Here is a 21,920-nt window from a genome sequence, read left to right on the forward strand (position 1 = left end):
GGAACGAGCTGCCTAGCACTACCAGAGCAGGGGCATCCCTCTCTACCTTTAAGAAGCTTTTGAAGACCCAACTCTTCAGAGAGCACCTCCCTTCCTAACTTGTACTTCTACTAGTACTAAACTTGCACTTACAGCAGTTACATTCCTGCACTTTTTTCTATTTCTTATGTAAAATAGTATTTATTGTTACGCTAGGTCTCTATTGCTCGTAGCTTGACTGTTCTCTCCCTTGTACGTCGCTTTGGACAAAAGTGTCTGCTAAATGACTAAATGTAAATGCAAATGCACTCTAATCTTACTGAAACTTACATGCATGCCGCTTGCATGATCGTAATGGATTACAGAGAGATGGATTCAGTCTGTTAAGGTAGCAAGTGTGTAGAGCCAGTGCTCAGAAAGATCAATATTATGACGGAAAAAAAAGAATAGTGCAGCGGCTAGTTTTGCCTGTTTCCCAAGTAATAACTGAGAACAAACAGAGTCTGTATAGAGAGTGAGCTGGAGCCACAGCTGGAGAGGTAGGCCTAAGATGTGAATACATCAGGTGTTTGACAGAAGTAGCATGGCAAATTTCATCTTTGCTTTTTGCTTATATCTGTTTTCATGGTCACTTGATAGTTATTAAGGCAATACAATTGTGTTGAAGCACACATAGCAAAGTTAAATTAATACAAGCTAAAAGAAGAAATTATTTAATTACACAAAAAGCCATAGATGAGCACCAGATTTATGTGATGCTTACAGTTCCAAAAGGCAGTTGTCAGCATTATATGCAAATTAAAAGGTCACGGTACTGCAAATTCCCAAACCTGAAAATGGAAGAAGGAACTTGAGAAGATAAATCGTCCAGAGGTTGCAAACATTACATTTGACCACAAAACCTTAAGACAAAATAAATGTCTTTCTTCAATGTTTTTATTTGGGTGTCAATGAAAAAAGCAATACAAGCATACAATGTATAAGTGTGTAATTCCCTCCACCACAATTAAGGAACTGTTGAATACAATTATTCATTCATTATTAACATTTACTAAATAACAATAATAATAAATCATTATTTATTTAGAAAATGTACTTTAAGAACTTTTACTTTTACTCAGTTAAGCTCACAGCAATAAGATACGTGTTCAAAGTCTTACACAGCTCTACTCATCCCTACAATACCTCAATACACATCATTCAATGTCTCTTTATGTCTAAAACTTTCTGAGACACTCTGACCTCCACCCTCAAAGATTACATTTATATAAGCACACCACCACAATCTCAGATCCCAATCCCAAAACTTTAGTAAAAAAAACCTATTGATGAACCTATTGCATACAGTTGATCACGTTTTAATCATATTTGTATCAACTTAAAAAAAAAAAAAAGAAAAAGCTTGGGTTCCTCTGATTCACTGCTCAAGCACCTGGAAACTTGAACGCTGATACAGAGACTATACAAGAAGAATGCTACTGAATACAACTCAGACCTTTGAGATTTTCATGAAAATGCACTAACTAGTTGATTTTAAGATTCCTGCATATATTTGTTGTCTTGTAATAAAAGGAAAATGATGTTTTATCCAATAAACAAAATGTTTTCTCAAAGCCTATTTATAGTTCTCTCTATAAACCAGAAGGGGCTATATTTGGAAAGCTCTTCAGACTTTGTCTGAATGGGGACTTTAAACTTTTAGAAAATGTACAATGTCTTTCGCTCAATCTCTAACATTTTCCTTGTCCCCTTTTTTGGATTTCAAACTAAACAACTGTCCATATGTCTCCATCTACTACTTAGTAGCAAACAATAATGGGTTTGTTTCATAGAAACAACTCACATCTGCCCTGTGTGAGCAAATGGTTACTGTACAAACATCTGACTGTCTCACTGACAGTGTTTCTGAGGAAAGATTGCAGTCAAAACCTAAAGAAGGCTTGTCCGAACCTGTATACCACGGCCTTTCAGGATACAACGAACCTAAAAGGGAACAAAAAGACATCGTTAGGGAATGTCAACCAGAGACAGAGATACAGAGGCATCTGCAATGATTTAATAAGAACCCAGACATTGTGGAAATTTCACGCTCCAGGACAATAGTCCAAATCACAACTCTAGGTTCTGTCTTTAATGGACTGGTCTGCACAATCACCAGATTAGAAATTAACTGAGCTAAGCCGTAGACCCAGTGCTCAGCTGTAGGATTCTTGGCTAACGAGGTTAACTTGCCAACTAATCTTTTTGTGTTATAATGGTTTTACCAGCTGCTGGCCCACTTTGACCTAAAATGATATGGAAATACGGCAATGGTGTTTTCAATCACTGGATGTTGAATAGTGTTCAAGTGTGGGGGTGGATTTATGATAACAACCAGGAATGTTACAGCTAACCCCCAGAATTTGAACACATGTATTATGATGAGTTATGTCTGCCTGCTGAGAACTACATGTTCATTTGTGGGGCCACGAACAGCTTGGAAACCACCTAAAAACCAGAATGGCAAAGTACAGCTTGAAAATAAATTGTGTCTAAAAAGAAACAACATGAAAGTGTTTGCCTACAGAAAAGCATGCCAATTTTCAGTCTAATCAATCTAAACCTTCTTCAATCATAAACTTTGGTTTATCATTTATTATTGAGAATAACCAAACAAATAATTTTGCTTTGCGCTTCAAACAGTACATTGCTTTAGAAATCATCGTCAAATGTCTGGTAGGTTACACTTTAGCTTTTACTTTATACATCACTAGGTCAGTGCACATTTACTTTAGTTCATTGCCAAGTGGTGCAGTATTAAAACATCCCTCCAGAGAAAGCAATGGCCAGCGCAGAAAGGGATGAAGTGAGAGTCGAGTTTGGGACCGAAATAAAAGGTCTTCAAGACATCATTGTTTCATCTACGCAATACTGGTAGAATCAGAAAAGTCCTATCCCTTCAAGATGCAGAAAACCTAATCCACGCATTTATTACTGTGTAGAATTATGTGACTAGACTACTGCAATGCTCTCCTGTCCAGATGTAGCAACAACTCACTAAAGAGCCTCCAACTGGGAAAGCTCTCAAAACAACTGACTGACAAGTTTGTGAAGAAAGCTCTTTCTTTCCGACCATTTTTCGACTACAATCAAATCCAGTCCAGATGCTCAAGTAGCCCTGAGAATGGCAGTCTTATTGCTTCATTAATAGTGATGAATTAACCTTGACATATTACGTCATGATTAGATAACAATGTGAAATTGCAACAAGAAAAATGGGCATATTGACGCCTACTTGGATATTCCATTCAAAAATATTTACAACCTGAGTTTTCGGCGTCAAGCATTGCCAAACAATGACTTACGTTACCTTGTTCATTCCCTTACTCCATTTTCTCCCTTTCCTCACTCGACAACTGTCAAATGTCACGTTATAAAATGCTGACTGCAATTCTCCCCTCGCTTTGAAATGAATGGAAAGTTGTCGTCCTACAATTAACCGGTTGAAGTATGTCAAATGTCGAGTGATTACTAGCGGTGAAGAGTCTAAGTGAGGTTGTTCCAGGATATCCTCACTCATAGAATGCTACTTGTCCAGTCAGAAATTAATAAATCGTTCGATCAGCTCTAACTGTTGTCAAGATACATATATTTGATGTCCATTGAAGCATTTATTGTGCAGTCATGACCGATCATTGCCGCCACTTGCAAGTACTCGATTAATCATACCCATCCCTAATTTGAACTCAATCTAACATCTCTAGAGAGACTTGAAATGGCTGTCCACCGATGGTCCTCATCCAACCTGAGATGGCAAAAAAATCCCCAAATCCTGGTAGACAAAGCTTGTTGCATCATACCCAGGAAGACTTGAGGCTTTAATCACTGCCAAAGGTGCTTCAAGTAAGTACTGAGTAGAGGGTCGGAATCAGTTTTTCCTCTTTAATACATTTGCAAAAAATATTCTAAAATCCTGTTTTTGCTTTGACATTATGGAGTGTTGAGTGTAGACTGATGGGGGAAAAAAGGAATGTATTGATTGATAGATAGATCACCTGTTCTCCTATCTCTCCATCTGGCACAAGCTGAGCGGGTTGCTCGTTCTCCAGGTTCTTGGCACTGGGGTCAGCTCCTCTACGCATCAGCAACCTCACAGCATCCACCTGTAGTATACGACCTTGGAGTGAACTTGCTACATGCAGGGCTGTGTTCCCATTATATGCCTATAAGGAGAATAAAAAAGGAGGATTAGGGAGAGAAATAAGGGGAGGGATAAGGGAGAGAAGGAAAGGCAATACAGATGAAAAAGTGAACCATAGACAGGTGAATACAGATGAAGGGAACTGAAAGGCTGAAAGGGTTGATCAGGGGACCCTTCCTGGAAATGCTCAAGCCACTTGGGAAGTGCCCAGTTTCCTGCAGTGGAAAAGCACCTATTAGTAGAAGATCCTTTAGGTCCTGTAGAGTGCAGGGTAGAGTTACCACTGGGCATGATGGGGCTGTTGCAGTAGCTCCAGTAAAATGCCTCATTTGTGTGTGCTTTCTGTTCAGCTGTTTTTTTTCTCCAGTGAATAGAGGCAGGAAATGAGTAGACTTGGGATTGGGAAAGGACAGTGGGTTGGATTCAAACCTGGGTCCCCGTGGGCACTTACATGCCTGGGATGCTGCTGCTTGCATTTCCACTTTTTTTCTGATGAAGCATTCCATCCGAGCTGATTTTTCATGCAAATATTGAAATATTGACTGTGAGGCTAAACTGACTTCTAACCTACTCCAGGCACTTTTAATATTTGTTGTGCTGGGAATTGTCTACCTCAGAGGCCAGCTGATTGCATTCTCCAAACCCACACAACTGCCCCGGAACAAGAGCCCACATCCCTGACAAGAGAAGACACCCTGGGTGTAGGGCCGGTGCCTAATAGAGAGCAAGGAGGAGGGAATATAAACCATTTCTTCATTTGATTGTTATGGGAAATGTGATATCCCTGGCAAATAAGATGGCTCAGGGTGCTCACAAGAACACAACAGATTATCACAAATGCAACGGCTCACTGAGACATATTCCATACTCTAACCACCATCCTTGGCTTTAACACAGACTGGAGACATACAGGTAAGAAGAAAGGATTATAGTGCTTGTAAACAACAGATGGTATTATAACACCCCTACTCAAAAAGAAGATGTTTCCATACTGAACAATTACTGGCCCATAACCAACCAACCATTTGTTGGCAAAACCATTGAAAGGGTAGTTTTTAATCAACTAACCTTTTTAACGTCAAAAATGGCTATTTTTATAACTTTCAGTCAGGTTTCCTAATCATAGCACTGAAACAGCTCTCATTACAGTTTTAAATGGCATACACCTCAATACAGATACAGTCAAAACATCAATCCATGTGTTACTGGACCTTACTGTAGCCTTTGACACTTAATCATATTACTACACAGACTGGAACATTGGGTTGGCTTCATTGTTGCCATTGGAAACTACACCTCAACACCAACGTCCTTGACCTGTGGTGTCCCCCAGGGCTTGGTCCTGGGGCCTTTATTAATCAACCTGTAGAAAAGCATTGTTGTATGCTTGGTCCACAACATTAGGCAGGTGGCACATGTCAAATTGGCATCCACATGAATGCCAGACCTAAGGTTTTCCAGCAGAACATATCATGCTCCCTCCACTAGCTTCTCTTCTTACCACAACATATCCTGATGTCATCACTTCCCCAAGCAAATACTACACGTGGTACCTGGGTGTCCACATGATGACAGAACTGGTTCTGGACAGGTGTACTGGTTGGTGCACTTAAAACTGCAAGACCCTATTTCTCTGACAACATTCAAGATAACCCACACTTTCACAAATGTCCATTTCTTTTTCGTTCACTACTAATATGGCTCACCTTCAAGTTAATGACAGACAGTGACTGTGGCTGCTCAAGAAACAGGCATAGTAACTCCATATTGGCTTCTTCAGCTGCCATGTGCAGTGCTGTGCGTCCACTTTTACCCTCCTAGAGGAAGCAAACCATGAAGACAATATTACATGCAAGTCAGGTGGAAATCATATGTAGCTATGGAACACTGGAGAAGTAAGTAGTTGTTGATCTACACTTCACTTAAACCCCCAGTCATAAGATGGATAACATATCATGGTAGATCCTATTGGGTGTCATTATCACAAGTAACTGTCATGACAGTACTCCAGGGATACCAGAAACCTGACGAAATGACAATGTAAGATGATGACTACATCACAGTGGGTTTTTACAAGGAATAAACTGCAGTGCTTCTTCTGTCAAACTATTTCATTTGTTAAGAAATAATTGTAGTTTGTCAGACCTGTTTGAAAATGCCCTACCACATCCCTTTGAACTGACTGTTATATTGTTAATCAGGGTAGCTTATGTGATTTTGAGCCTGTAAAAAAAGAAAGTGTTCCCTTAGATTCCATGCCAATCTAACGTTATTTTTATTGGCATTGATACAGCCTCCCGTGCATTCTGGAGAATTTATTTTGGACTGTAATGGGTAACATGTTTTAGGCCACATATTGAATTCAATAATCTTCTCAGGGACCTGAATGTAGCTGAATGCCTTCTACAACAGACTGTGTGGCACCCATCCAAAGGCGTTCGCGAGATCCAAACATGGAGGTCCATCGACATCAACCTAGGATTCCTACTTTCTGCACAGAAATATCTGTCTTATTTACCTTCAGATAGGAGACCAACCTCCTTGGTCAGAACTGTCCTATGTTCGCTGTGTTTCTTCTCCTTTGGAATGAAAATGCATTTCCTCTGAATTGTTCCTTTTTTTCATACAACCACCTTGAGCTTCTAGATATTTTAAAACATCCGACGCTCCTATATAGACACGATAAGGTCCCCCTTCAGGGCCTAGAGACGATGCACCCCTTGCACAAGCCAAAACCTCTTGCACCTCTCCATTGGCCATGGCCATCGTCCATTGCTGAACCTCTTTCTCCAATTAGAGGAATGCGCTGTAACACGAGAACCACATGCCTGATTGTCTCTATGTAACAGGTGAAGATACTCCTCTAGGTCCTTTCTTTCAACTCTCAAACTTCCCATGTTCTCTTGATTGAATAAAGACTTCACAAACTGTATTGGATCCATGTTCTCTTGAGTGAATAAAGACTTTACAAACTTTATTGGATCCATTTTCTCTCACAAAATGAAATGGATCCTTGTTGAATGCAATCCTAGTTTGTTCTTCCTGCTTTGTCTGAGGAGCTCCGCCCTCCCTAACATAGCAAGTCTACTCTTTACCTCTGCCTGCAGTACACTAATACCTTCTCTCTCTTCACCTCTGCCTGCGATACACTAATACATTCTCTCTGTTCATCATCTACTCATTTCCATTGCTTCTTCAGCTACCTCATTTCTCAAATCAGCCTTTCTATTTCAACCTTCCACCTTGCCTAGGCTTGACCTTGTTTCTCCTTCCTACCTTTCTGACAAACTCCATATCTATCTTGCCCTCCAATAATAATAAGAAAAGGTACATGGTGTTTGGTCCCCAATGAACACAGGACATTGATAAGAACCTTATGACCATTACATATTTATGACATGATTTTGTCTGTGAGGGTGAGGGTTTCAGTAATATGCTACCATCTACAGCATGCGGGGGTGGACCATGGTTCTCACCTTTGTCCCATAAGAGGCCCCCATCACCATCAGAACTTGAATGCATTCCCGCAGCAGCTTTCTCTTCTGTGCCAACGCCATCGTTTGAAGGGACACGGGACCCTCACGCTGCGCCAGCTCCTGAACCACAGCATTGTGGGATAGGACAGCAGTGTGTAGAGGAGTCAGACCTGTGGTAACAGAGGACAGAAAAAGATGACAAAGTGCTGAGTGTACCAGTCACTAGGGTGCTGTCGATGCCCATCAGAAGAACAGACTGCACATACAGTATGTACTGTGTAGCAAACTGGGACTGTGGTCACCACCCACCACTTCACCATTCATCATCACTCACCATCATAATCAACTCACTCAATCATCACTCACCATCATAATCAACTCACTCAATCATCACTCACCATCATAATCAACTCACTCAATCATCACTAATCATCATCAACTCACTCAATCATCACTCACCATCATAATCAACTCACTCAATCATCACTAATCATCATCAACTCACTCAATCATCACTCACCATCATAATCAACTCACTCAATCATCACTAATCAACACTAATCATCTCACTCAATCATCACTCACCATCATAATTCACAGTTTCTACATGTATCTGCTGGCCGCTGCGTTGCATACATCTCTGTATGGCCTAGAGACAAAAAAGCAAGAAATGGAGGAATTACGGGTGTTTTTCCTGACTATGTGGGCCTGATTTCAGTATTTAGGGCAACACATACTCCACCTGCAAGAAGAAAACATTATGTCCATGCATGAGGTGTGTAAGCCAATGTTTCTGTTGGGTGTGAATGGGGCACAAACATGGGAGTTCTAAGGAAATTGTGTTACACAAGTTGGTCCAGTTGGTGACATTTCTATTTCTAGAGAGTTCATCTTGCTGTAGAAGCGGGACCCATGGATGAAGCGGTAAGCATTTTTTTCACAAAAACAAAAGTTGGTGGCTGTCCAAAATGAGCCAGAGCCTTGAGGCTAAATGCAAGCGGTGACTTTAGATGTAGCATAACAGCCATCATGCCACAGAGTTACAGAAGACAATCAGATAGGGGCTCCACAGTCATGTGCTTGTAGCTCTACTTCCTGTTTACCTCCTTGTGAATGACATATCACTCTTCTTTTGCCCTTTTGAATAGTATTAGTCGAGTTAAAGCAGAAGGGTATAGGGGAGAGTGGGTGTCACGTTCCTGCTGACTCCCAGCTGCATGTCATCAGCATCATTCACCATCCCAGCTGCACTGCATTCACATCTCCTAATCACACCTTCACACACACCTGATTCACTCCCTATATACTGTATACCCTTCACTCCCCTCACTCCGTGTCTGGTCCCGTCGCTACATGGACGAAACTACCGCCCGAGACGACCAGTTCCGCCACCGTGTTTATCCGCTCCTTGGGTTTCCTTGACGCTGAGTTCCATCCCAGCAATTAGTTTATGAGTGATGATAATACAGTACATGCTATGAATTCCTTAGATATAACTATGCAGTGCTCTTGTATACCAACTAGGGTATGAGAATGAATATACTCATATATGCATTATGCATTTTTCCATGCTTGTCTATGTAATGGATTAAATCCACATTAATGTTCTCAAGGTATGTGGCCATGGAGTCCTCATTGTGGGGAACCAAATCTGCCTGAGCGGTCTGCAGAGGAGAGGAGAGCTGAGAAGATGGCTGGAGTCCAGTCATCTCCTCCAAATCTAGTCTCAACAAACAGAAATGCAAATGTCTTTCAGACTTATTTCAGGTACAAGAGACTGTACAAAAAGAATGCCAGACGATAAAGTCTCTACACTCTCAAGACAGAGAAGACGTATGGCCACATCCCAGATCTCCAGAAGAGACTGACTGGCTGAGGAAAGACCACAGAAGAACTCCAGCAAACCCAAATCAGGAGATTGGTAGGTGGAGAACACCTATTGGTTTTTCTTGGGCTAAATGAAAAACACACACACTTAAGGTTTGACCGTATGAATGACATCAGTTAATGCACAGATAGAAACTATCATTTCTTTTCCAAATCACTCTGTCAAAAAACTAGTCCAGAAAACAATAACATACTGTTGTAGTCTAATCATTTCATTTCCTCTCCTCAGTGCCAGCCTTCCAGACAGACTGATGAGCAGCCATACCCACTGGAGCAAGAGCCTCAACTGTAGTCCCTGTTCTATTCTTTAGTATTCATGAGTATTCATTGCCCTGCCTTGATTTATATTGGATCATGGTGAGAATCACTTGAATCTTGATACTAGTATTAACTAGTAAGTACATGAATTATGAATTATTAAGGATGATCATGATGTATTTGCACCACTGAACCAAATCCACGGCACAGAGCACATCATGAAATCCTAATTGACTAAGCATCAGTTTGTTGCCATTAGAAGGAGCTGGTGAACCATTTGGTTTACTGTCCATTGTGGGTCAAATTACAATTATGGTACATGAATTATCAGGAATTCATGCATGTAAAACGTCTTACATTAACAGGGAAATATACAAGAACCCACATGATCTCATACGTGCATACAAACTAGAATAATACATCAATGAATGTGAGAACTAATGTTTTTAAATCATCGTGATCTCTGGTTAATTAAGCATGTTCATGTGTTCACATGTTCACAGCACGTGGCACATTGATTCTGTTGAAATCCAAACACTCACTCATAATCACTAACTGAGCATGACTTCATCATGTTTGTGGCCCCTCAACTAAAGTGAAAGTGAATTGGCCCGTCTTTAACACTGATGAACAAGGTGTTATTTAATGATGACATACCAGTGAGGACACAAAAGAAGCATTAGTTGCTTCTGAGTAAATCATGTTTTGACCCCTCAAATAAAGTGCTTCTGAGTAAATCATGTTTTGGCCCCTCAAATAAAGTGCTTCTGAGTAAATCATGTTTTGACCCCTCAAATAAAGTGTACTGAACAGCTTTTACTATTGTGGCATCATATGTTTAGAAAAATTATAAACACTTACAAGTTGTGTCCAAATTTAATCAGAATTTGTGCCTCCCTTTGGCCATACCCATTACCACATCTTAAAAGGTCTAAACATTTTAATAATAATAACAGCAATAGTTATATTATTATTACCAATAAAGTCCTACCAGAAGCACATTTTGATGTTAAAGGTCAAACTCAAACAGCTTGAGATGGAACATTAATAATATTCTGCCCCTGCTATCCATTATTCCGCTTATTTTATGGTTACTTGCCCAAACTAACTTTCTCCAAAATGTCTCTTTTTAATTCTTTTTTTTAGATATTGCAATATGTCAATTAGTGCCCCCTATAGACAAAATATATGAAATTTGGCGTGCATCCAAAGATTGTGTCAACTTTGGGTACATTTCAACCTATACATGACAAGCAATTGGCATAAGAGTTAATCGAGGCCACACCTTAACATTTCTTAACTTTGATTTTGAATCTAAAATGTTTTTTCCCCAACTTTTTAAGCAGCATAGTCTGGAGCTAAAGCACACCACATTTTGTATCAGTTGAATGAAGGGCCTCAGATGAGTTTATTTTCCCTCCTGTTTTGTGAGATTTTGTGGGTGGAAATGGGCGGTTATCGGCCCATCGGATTTGGGAAATGATATGTCATACAGGCACCAATGTTTTGTTCTAACCCACGCGGTCGCAGAGATATGAGCCAAAACATGAATGTGATGAGTGCCCCCAATTTGTTTCAGACTTTCATGGCTTTTATATGCCATTATGTCAATCATAACAATCATCTATCTATAAAGTTTCATTTAGTTTGGCCATTCACACCCGAGACGTGAAAGTGTAAATTTGCTTGTTTTTAGCACCTCCTAGAGTCATGCAAAGGTTATTACAATTTCTCTCGTAGCTCAGAAACCTATATACCAAGTTTGGTGCCTGTAGTCTTTCCTGATTTGACCTCTAATAATAATCAGAACAAAAACAATAGGGTTCCAGCAGCATACAAGGTTCACACAAGTGCATATAGAAAGCAGAGGTACAAAAACTGAAAATGAATGTAGTGTCCTGTTACACAGGGCCAGGGCAACATGGACACAGAGCCAGGGACACAGGGACACAGAGCCACATGGACACAGAGCCGGGGACACAGAGACACAGGGACACAGGGACACAGCCCTGGCTGGGGAAAGGGAGAATATAGAATTAAGAAACAATTTTGTTCTATATAAAATTGATATGGTGTCCTGTTGAAATCTGATAAGGTGGTTGCACAGTTCCTGGAGGGGGAAGGCAGGGGCAAAGTCTGTGGCAGAGAAAAGGGCGCAGGCTTGAACGCAGTTTGAGTGGGCGGGACCGGATGGGGGAAGGGAAAGCATAGTGGCGCAGTTGCTACAAGGTACAAAGATATTAAACCCAGTTTGACTAGCACTTAAAATATTGCATTAGATTCAGGCTTTAATGCACTTTGAACTCTCAGGCAGTTCAGGCAAAAGGGAGGAAAAACAAACCTCCTAGGCTGTGTGGAGGAGAAAAAAAAAGTCCTCCCTTGTTGTTGTGACAAGCAACAGAGCAGTCAGCTCAACAGCTGCCAATATTCATGTATTTTATTCATTTCATTTATTGTTTACAACAGCCAATTGAGGTTAACATATTTAGAATTGTAAGAAACTGGTGGATTGACAATGTCTGAATGATTCTAGAGCGCATGGCTCCACTCAAGTGTCAATGCATGGCAGTATTGGATTGGATGCTGATTTCTATTAGGGGTCAGGGTTTATTCCAGTTTAAACTTTCCTATATATCACCTATGAGCGGGTTCACAGGAGTTTAGGACATTGACAAGATCATAAAAGATCAATGATTTTCTTTCAAATCTGTATGTATCTATGCTGTAGTTAATCAAATAATAGCTTAGCGGATTCATCCAATAAGTCGTGTAAGGCAGCTGAAGTGGGGATGAACAGCCCAACAGGTGGGAGAGAATTGCTCCAGGCGTGCAGGGATGTATGCATCACCAGCAGGTTGGACTTGAACACGAGTTAATAATTGAGGGCTGAGCTTGTCAACAACTTGATAACAGGTGCGTTGGTCTGAAACTCTGATGCTGTTAGACCTGTTGGACCAGAAAAGGGAATTTCCCCTGAGCTGTTTTTCAGTGCTTTGAGGAAGTATACAATAGATTAGCAGCAGAATCAGTTATGAGGAAGTAGTCTGATGAGAGCAGAGGACAAGTGGTAATACACTATGCAACCAAGTCACATGCTTGTGTCAGTATGTTAGGATCGAAGAACTACCAATCTTCTGTGGGAAACTATGGCAAAGAGTATAACACATGACAGCAAAGAGTGAACACCAAACACAAATATACACATACATACTGGAAGAGGACAGACGCTACATAACAGTACAAATCCATAGAGTTGATCATCCCATTTCAACTATTTACAGGATGTCTTTCAAATGTTAAAGGTTAAGAGTATATCCATTCCAGACTAGGGGTACTTCTCTATCTTATTTGTCAATCCTCCCTCTGTCTCATCTCATCTCCTCCCTCTGTGCCAATCATGGAGGAGGGGAGGAAGAGATGCATGGAGGAAAGGAGGAAGAGATGCATGGAGGAGGGGAGGAAGAGATGCATGGAGGAGGGGAGGAAGAGATGCATGGAGGAGGGGAGGAAGAGATGCATGGAGGAGGGGAGGAAGAGATGCATTGAGGAGGGGAGGAAGAGATGCATGGAGGAGGGGAGGAAGAGATGCATGGAGGAGGGGAGGAAGAGACGCATGGAGGAGGGGAGGAAGAGACGCATGGAGGACGGGGAATTAATGCATAAATAATGAGATTTCCTCATTCTCTCATGCATCACTATGAAGAGGTGCCAGTACTGAGGGTACAGAAGCACCCCCTCTTTCTTGGACCTGTCCTTATATATAACAAAAGATGTAAGATCATTTTAAGATAATTCAAAACACAACATTTTATTTTGCATGTAATTGTGATTAGTGAGATTAAGACTGCTCCTTGAAAATTGATGAATCTAATTCTCTGTCGGAGACCTGTCAGTCGACTGAGATTATTTTCTTTTGTCAGACAGTGTGCATTACAGTAACAGGATAAAACTGATAGAAGGGCAAGCTTGCAGGCTTGCTGAAAAAAGAAATCCATGCAACAACACGGACTGGTTAACTGGTGATAGAAGCTGAAAGCTGAGGTGGAGTGGTTGGTGAACTAGACAAGGCAGAACCACTCAAGACTCAAGTCGAAAGTATGGCAGCATTTCAGACTTCTGAAGGACAACCCTTACAAAGGGAAATGCAAACTCTTTATGCAAAAAAGAGAGACACCACTAGGTATGCAGTCACGGTCAAAAATGAGCTAATGAGAGAGGTGGTTATGGAGCACATTAAGGAAGTCTCACTGCTGACATTTGGACGTCACGGCAAATGGAAGCTTACATGACAACGAATGCCAATTTTATTACAAACGACTGGTGACCTTTAGAAACAAAAGAGATTGGAGAGTCACACCAACGCAAACAAGACTGAGCAAAGTCATGGGCTCATATGACATTCCAGGAAGTTGTGGCAACAATGACAACACAGCAAACATGATTCTGTGTTCAGACATGTTAACCAGCGATCCGTCCAGGGGAACTGTGTGAGGGCTTTGTTGTGTTGGGCACACCCTGCAATTATGCATTAACGCAGCCATAAAATAAGCCGTCGCACCATAAAATAAGCCGTCGCACCATAGCAGCTGCAAGGCACCTAGTCGGTCACCTAAAAAAAAGTGCTAAATCCACAGCAGCGCTTCAAGAAAAGCAACTCCTACAGAAAGTTACCGAACACAAACTGACCCAAGATGTGTCAACTCGCTGGAACTCTACATTCTACATGCTTAAACGTCCTGTGGAACAGCGGTGGCCAGTTACCGCGGTGCGCTCAGACCCTGGTAGCAGCAAGAGGGCCCAGGGGAGACTCGCCGAGGACATCAGCCCATGACTGGAGCCCATGGTCACTGTCACAGGACCAAACCGCTTCATTGTCTGCCACTCTGCCCATTGAAACCAATATGAAGACACGCCACCGTAAGTGTGCGAGGATGATAGTGCAGCGACTAAAGCACCCTCAATATGAAGACACGTCACGTGTGCGAGGATGATAGACACGTGTGCGAGGATGATAGACACTAAAGCACCCTCAATATGAAGACACGTCACCGTAAGTGTGCGAGGATGATAGACACTAAAGCACCCTCAATATGAAGACACGCCACCGTAAGTGTGCGAGGATGATAGTGCAGCCACTAAAGCACCCTCAATATGAAGACACGTCACCGTAAGTGTGCGAGGATGATAGACACTAAAGCACCCTCAATATGAAGACACGTCACCGTAAGTGTGCGAGGATGATAGACACTAAAGCACCCTCAATATGAAGACACGTCACCGTAAGTGTGCGAGGATGATAGTGCAGCCACTAAAGCACCCTCAATATGAAGACACGTCACGTGTGCGAGGATGATAGACACGTGTGCGAGGATGATAGACACTAAAGCACCCTCAATATGAAGACACGTCACCGTAAGTGTGCGAGGATGATAGACACTAAAGCACCCTCAATATGAAGACACGCCACCGTAAGTGTGCGAGGATGATAGTGCAGCCACTAAAGCACCCTCAATATGAAGACACGTCACCGTAAGTGTGCGAGGATGATAGACACTAAAGCCCCCTCAATATGAAGACACGTCACCGTAAGTGTGCGAGGATGATAGTGCAGCCACTAAAGCACCCTCAATATGAAGACACATCACCGTAAGTGTGCGAGGATGATAGTGCAGCCACTAAAGCCCCCTCAATATGAAGACACGTCACCGTAAGTGTGCGAGGATGATAGTGCAGCCACTAAAGCACCCTCAATATGAAGACACGTCACCGTAAGTGTGCGAGGATGATAGTGCAATAAAGCCCCCTCTGGGTGTCTGTGCAGCTTCATATGAACACAAGCTCATATTCACACATATTAAAATGAATTCATATTACACACACTAGAAACTAGCAACTGTTAAGATGGTTCCTTTAGATAGAGATGCTAGGGTAACTGTTAAGATGGTTCCTTTAGATAGAGATGCTAGGGTAACTGTTAAGATGGTTCCTTTAGATAGAGATGCTAGGCTAACTGGCATGAGATCCTGTATAGTTCACACCTCTCTGGAGTCACGGAGGTTCACGCCCTGTAGCATTCTCTTCAAAACAGTCAGGTGGGAAAAAGCAGCACCTGTTACTTTCTCGTTATGGAAGACTGAGTGTGAATGATAATTTGTTACCTAGCCCATGTTGTGTCTACCTGATACATTAATGCGATTCGTAAGTGAAAGGGGGAGAGCTTTACCTGGAAGATTTACTGTGCATGTTACTAACTTCCAGGTGAAAAAAAATACATTCCCATTCATAGGCAACATTCGACTATTAACCACAGGGCTGCAGATATTTTACAAAATCGACTTCGAAACGGCAGTTAATAGTTGGGAAATTACGATATCTCTCTAACTTCTTGTGTATGAGGTTGACCCATTCCAACCTGGCTAGACAACAAATGGTTCAGAAAGCAGCTGCCAGACTTGTAATCAGAACAAAGAAAAGAGAACACATTACTCCTGTTCTGGCTCAGCTATACTGGCTACCTGTGAAATAAAATGTAAAGCCCTTAATGGCTGACCTCTACAATCCAAACTGATCTGCTAATCTCGTATTCTGGCCCCAGGTCACTCAGGTCATCCCCAAACCAACTCCTCTCAGTCCCCAACTTCAACTATTCCTTTGCCAAGACTGCATTGATCCAACGTCAAACTATTTCAAATGAACTTTAAACCACAAAGACAAAACAAGTGTGTTTGAAGCCACGTAAGCCTCAGCATGGACATCATCTGATACCCTGACCTGGGATCATTATTCAGCCTAACTGGGGGACATAAACCTGAGAAAAACAGAATGGAATTCAAACACATACACTTTCGAAACTATCTGAGGGTTTTCAATAGTCTTCCATGTTTCCTGCTGGTGTTCCAGGCTGGTCCTTACCTTTAGAGTGTGGATGTGGCCCTTGTCTGCACAGACATGCAGGGGGGAGCGGCCCCACACGTCCAGTGTGTTCACCTGGGCCCCCAGAAACAGCAGGTCCTGAGTAATAAGGTGCTGATTGGCCACCACGCTCACTTGGAGTGCACTCTGACAAACAAATGAAGAGTTGTGACAAGTGAAGGACAGAAAAACACAGCTGCTGTTCCAACTGGCCATCTGGGCTATGCACTATGCTGTTCTGTGGTTTGGCATTAGAGTTAGCATGTTAGCAAGCCTTTTAGCAGAGCAATATTGGACGTTAGATCGCTAGTTTTTGACCAAAACCCCTTAATGCTGCTTTAAGGAAGTGACAAAGAATCGGAATGAAGCCATTTACCCACAAACTAAACAATCTATTGTATGAAATATTCATGAAGCTATACTATGTGTGCTACATAATGCTATTCATTATGGTGCAAACAGTCAATTCATATTCTACTATATTTTAATTCCAGTTCAACCAAAATCCTGTCTTTCTGTCAAATATATGTGTGGCACATATCACCTGGTTGTTGTGTTCTTTCAGGTCCAGCACTCCGATGTCAGCCATTTTCTTTGCCAGCACATAGGCCAGAGCCCTCCTGCCCTGTGCCACAGCAATGTGAAGGAATCTGTCAGACAGAGGAGAACACATTGGCCAGGAGAATACCTGATAGCTCTCAGCACGCCTATGAGTTGCCCACAGTGTACGTGGTCAAAACAGCCAATGATGCCTGTAGGGCAGGTTCATTATTTATTTAGGTATTTAGTATTTTATTGACAATGGATCAATGGATGGCATTCAGGTTAATAGATCATCATATCTTGCCATGACTATTTCTGACCTGACTGGTGTGAAGGTGATACCAGGTTGGATTGATATGGAAGCCAAACATTCCTGGCGTTCTCTACACACACAGGGCATTGTCTTTCTCTTTCATAGTTCAGTCAGAATTCAGAATACTCAACAGTGATTGGCTAATATTTCTTTTTTTTTTTTGTGTGAGAGGAGGCCAAGTGGGCGTTGCCCTCGTTTGGCTCCTCCTCCTTTGCAGCATAATAATAATTTAATCGCACAAGCGACACACCGCACACTGCAACACACGTGAATACATGGAGGCGACACAGGACACACACACACACACACACACGCAGGCCTGAGGTCATTTAGGCACATGCAAGCCTACATGAAGCCAGAAGCTTATGATTTGACATTGACAAGTGTTCCTGTCACCCCCATCACAGTAAAGATATTATCAAAATGTATATAATGATGTGAAATGTTAAATTCAAGTATTTTTCACATGTATTGTTATAGACTTTTGTAACAGACTATATGACTATTAAAGTCATTTCATTTTGAGGAAGCCTGGCTTTCCCTAGGAGCCGCCACTGATGACTATGGTCACTGGTTATTCCTTAGCTCTGTTTATAGCACCCTAGTGTTTTGTAGTATGTTAAATAAATCTCAACATAGATTGAAGTTTGTGTATTTTTCTGTCTCTTGGTCTTTTTCAGTTCCACTCACGTGTCTCCGTCCTCATCCTGTGAGGTTAACTGCTCAGTGGTCATGCCTGCCAGTTTCTCCCCCTCCTGCTGGATCTGCCAGTGGAAGAAAGACACTTGGGTAGGGCTCTCTTGGAGGAGTGGGGGCGACTGGGAGAAAGACACTTGGGTGGGGCTCTCTTGGAGGAGTGGGGGCGACTGGGAGAAAGACACTTGGGTAGGGCTCTCTTGGAGGAGTGGGGGCCACTGGGAGAAAGACACTTGGGTAGGGCTCTCTTGGAGGAGTGGCGGCGACTGGGAGATTTTATATGGGAAGGGTGAGGAAGACGTCCTTTCAGGAGTTTGAGTCTGAGAACTTGGGGCAAAGAGGGAGTGGTTGGAACTGGCAAGAAATGGAGTTAGGATCTCATTGTCCAGGAGTGGCAGGGTGAGAGGAGAGGGTCCATCTTGTATCATCACAGTGTCTGTGCAAAGAGGGGAGCGCTGCAGCATACTGATCATGAGTTCAGGAAGGGCTGGGCTCACATTATTATATCTCTGCAGGGACTGGAAAAAGACAAAAAAGAAAGAGTTCAGACTCCAGGCTGCAACTTCATCATGGCCACTATAAGAATAATTTAAGCATCATAGAGGTTTAAAATGTAGTCTACACTATTGAATTAAAGCAAATAAGACTGCTCTTTGTCATGCATCATGCTGTGTCATCGTTAATTGTTTAGCAATTGCAGTTGTTAAAGAAACAAGAATATACCTTCAATGACCACAGGCATAAATGAATACTTAGCCCTGCTAAAGGTAATAGAACCCTCATAAGACTGCTCCTGACCAACTCCACTTGTGAAAGGAGTTATTTACCATTATATTGTTGAAAAGGAGTTATTTACCATTATATTGTTGAAAAGGAGTTCTTTACCATTATATTGTTGTGAAGGAGTTCTTTACCATTATATTGTTGTAAAGGAGTTATTTACCATTATATTGTTGTAAAGGAGTTATTTACCATTATATTGTTGTGATTTGTGGAAGGTCTTTTGGGCTGAACAGGGGCAAGTGTGTTGACTGACGGTCTTTTTTTCACCTGCAGGATGGAAGTCAAAACTAGAAGAAAAGAAGGCATGAGTTTATGTATGAATAGGTTGTATATAATATTACAGTAGCCTACATGTTGATATCAACATCACATACCTGGGTATTCACTTTCAGTTTCTTGTCCTGGAAGTGTCTGTAAAAGTCATCAAAAAAACAAATCAAAACTTATCTACAAGATTTAGACTGTTAACGCTGGCCAGGAAAACGTATAACATTGTTGTAATGTGCAGAGTAATATTCACATCTGAATTCTCCACTACAAAATGATATGCCAGTTCACAATACATACAAATTGATCAAAATGAAATACCTTATCAAAAAAATCTATCAATCTCCTTCATCACAAAGCACGGTCACTGTTTACCTGTGATTGTCTGAGTAGGCTGTGTTGGTCGTGATTTGAAATTGTCTTAGATTCTTAGGTTAATAGCCTAATGATTGAGGTGGGATGAGGTTATTTTACCTGGATGTCGCCACCATGCCGCTTCTGTATTATTAATTCCTTTACTGTGTTCTTGACGCGTACTCCTTGGTAGCCAGGGGCTTGCCGTGTGGCAGACAACGCTGTTTCATCTGTTTGGACAAACTTGAGTAACTACAGGCTTCTCGTGCTTAGTATAATAGCCTATTACCAATTCATAGTGTCTATACAAACCCACAAATAAGTCTAGTTTGTTATTTTCCTAACGCCTTAAACATTTTCACTCTTCGTTATTTATTTACACAGGAGCTATAATAGAGACAGGCTATTCTAAGGGTAACATACGGCAGATTAAAATAGCTACCTCCACTTCTCAACGTTTTCTCCGAGTCAACATACGCCAAAGAAGTAGGATGACGACCAAAGCTTTCCGTCGTTTCTTCTGGGGCAGATAAATGCCCATGGAAGGACCAGGTATTTACAGGAGTTGTAATGGCCCTGGTCTCCTTGTCAAGGTGACCAGAATACCCGTCGAGGATCATTGCGTCCACTTCTCACGGTGTTGTTTGTACTAGGCAGTTCCTCGTTATTCGCGGAGGTATTCACCAGACGTTTATCTTAAGCCTACTTCCTCTAATGCCAGGGAATTTAACACCAATGACAGAGGAGAAAGGAGAGTGAAACTGACATCACAGTTTAGGTTGTCGCAGCCTCCAATAGGGAGGGAAAGTAATCGAGTCGCCCCCTGCTAGTAGCGATCCCAACTCTGGGCGAAATAAATGGGATTCTCATAGACGTTTTTAGAGAAATATATCTCGGTCAAAATCAAAAAGTTAGTGGAATGGCTTCCGTGACATAAGCATTGAAAAAAACTTCTGATTCTGGTATATTTTCAGTCACAATCTCAATAGTTTTTTTGTTCCTTTGTAATATGGTGATAAATAACTACAATGAATAGCGTATTTGGTTTAGATTACGTACATTATCTCACCGATTTGTTTTGCTTGACTGGATGAATATCGTTTAAATCAAAAAAAGAATATATATCGAGTGGTAATAACCATACAGTCCCTCAAGTTTTTGCGATTCCACGATGTGTGAATTCAGCGCAAAATCCACAATCTAATTACCGCCATTCGCAACACTTCATATTTTCTTATTTACCACATACTGTGAATGAAATTACAGAAAATAAGCCTTTGCGATAAATTGCGACTTATTTCCGCGTCTTCCGGCCTGATGGGTCCATATGGTTATGTGCAGCCCCGATCACTGCCCCTGCTTGAAGGAGCACAGGACACCGAGCGTTTAAAATTGGTACTGCATTTAAAATTCTTAATATTGGAGAGCGTTGTCTCCCTCCTTCCCAAACTCGAAATTCGTCCGAGTTGCCAGATTGAGGATCCTGAACCTACACGAACAAGCGCAAGACGAGTTCAACATTAAACGTTCACAATGGCAAGCGACAAGTCCTACATTATAAGTAGACCAAAATGTATACATTTTCAGGATTTCTATTGTTTGCAAATTATAAACCAGCTCATAGGATCACTTCATCAGCTGGTTCAAATGCTAGCCTTGATAACATAGCCTTGATAACCCCACCGCACACGTAGGCCTACCACTGGACATGTTGAAATTACTTAAAATACCTATTAGTAGCCGTGATAAATTAGTTATGGTTAGATAACCTTAGCTGAAGTTCATTGCTTAGCCTACCTGTTCAGACAAAAATTAGCATGATGTAGATCAACTCCTCATCTGTCTTAAAATGTCTCCATCTGTAGGCTACTAGACTACTCTCTGGTCATGCAGCTTTTTAGGAGGATGCTGAAGCTTTTTTGGTCGGGTAGAATCAAACAACTCTGTTGGTCTCGAGGGTTGACTATGCATTTGCAGGGGTGACTGTATTAATCGAGTCAGTTTCATGTTACAAGTATATCACAGACACCTGTATTCACAATAAAAGAGTGAAACCGTTTCAAAGTAGCAATCTATAACACAATTATATACTTATCCTACATAAACTATAGAAACTATTAAATTAATAATTTCTTATTTTCTTTGGTATTTTTGTCATATACAGATATGCAATGAGGATTGCTGGGTAATATGTATCTTGTTGTCCAATGTCAAGTCTCTATTTGATCATGTGATGAGACGACACATAGTTAGTTTAAAATCTGAACGTCAA

The 21,920-nt window shown here is 41.5% G+C and overlaps 1 protein-coding gene across 1 annotated transcript; it reads right to left on the reverse strand.

Moving 5' to 3' along the window:
* Positions 1-897: 897 nt before the first annotated feature.
* On the reverse strand, positions 898-21,100 carry nfkbiz (nuclear factor of kappa light polypeptide gene enhancer in B-cells inhibitor, zeta). Its single transcript, XM_012823289.3, has 12 exons — positions 20,091-21,100; positions 19,769-19,878; positions 19,402-19,438; positions 19,217-19,314; positions 18,239-18,762; positions 17,237-17,342; positions 16,693-16,839; positions 8,221-8,284; positions 7,636-7,805; positions 5,866-5,976; positions 4,014-4,181; positions 898-1,962 (listed from the first exon to the last, which is right to left on the reverse strand). Exons 1-12 carry the CDS (start codon positions 20,266-20,268, stop codon positions 1,909-1,911), a joined length of 1,767 nt encoding a protein of 588 aa, XP_012678743.2. The 5' UTR covers positions 20,269-21,100; the 3' UTR covers positions 898-1,908.
* Positions 21,101-21,920: the final 820 nt, after the last annotated feature.

This window comes from Clupea harengus, chromosome 21 (assembly GCF_900700415.2).
Source record: "Clupea harengus chromosome 21, Ch_v2.0.2, whole genome shotgun sequence".
Classification (NCBI taxonomy): Eukaryota; Metazoa; Chordata; class Actinopteri; order Clupeiformes; family Clupeidae; genus Clupea; species Clupea harengus.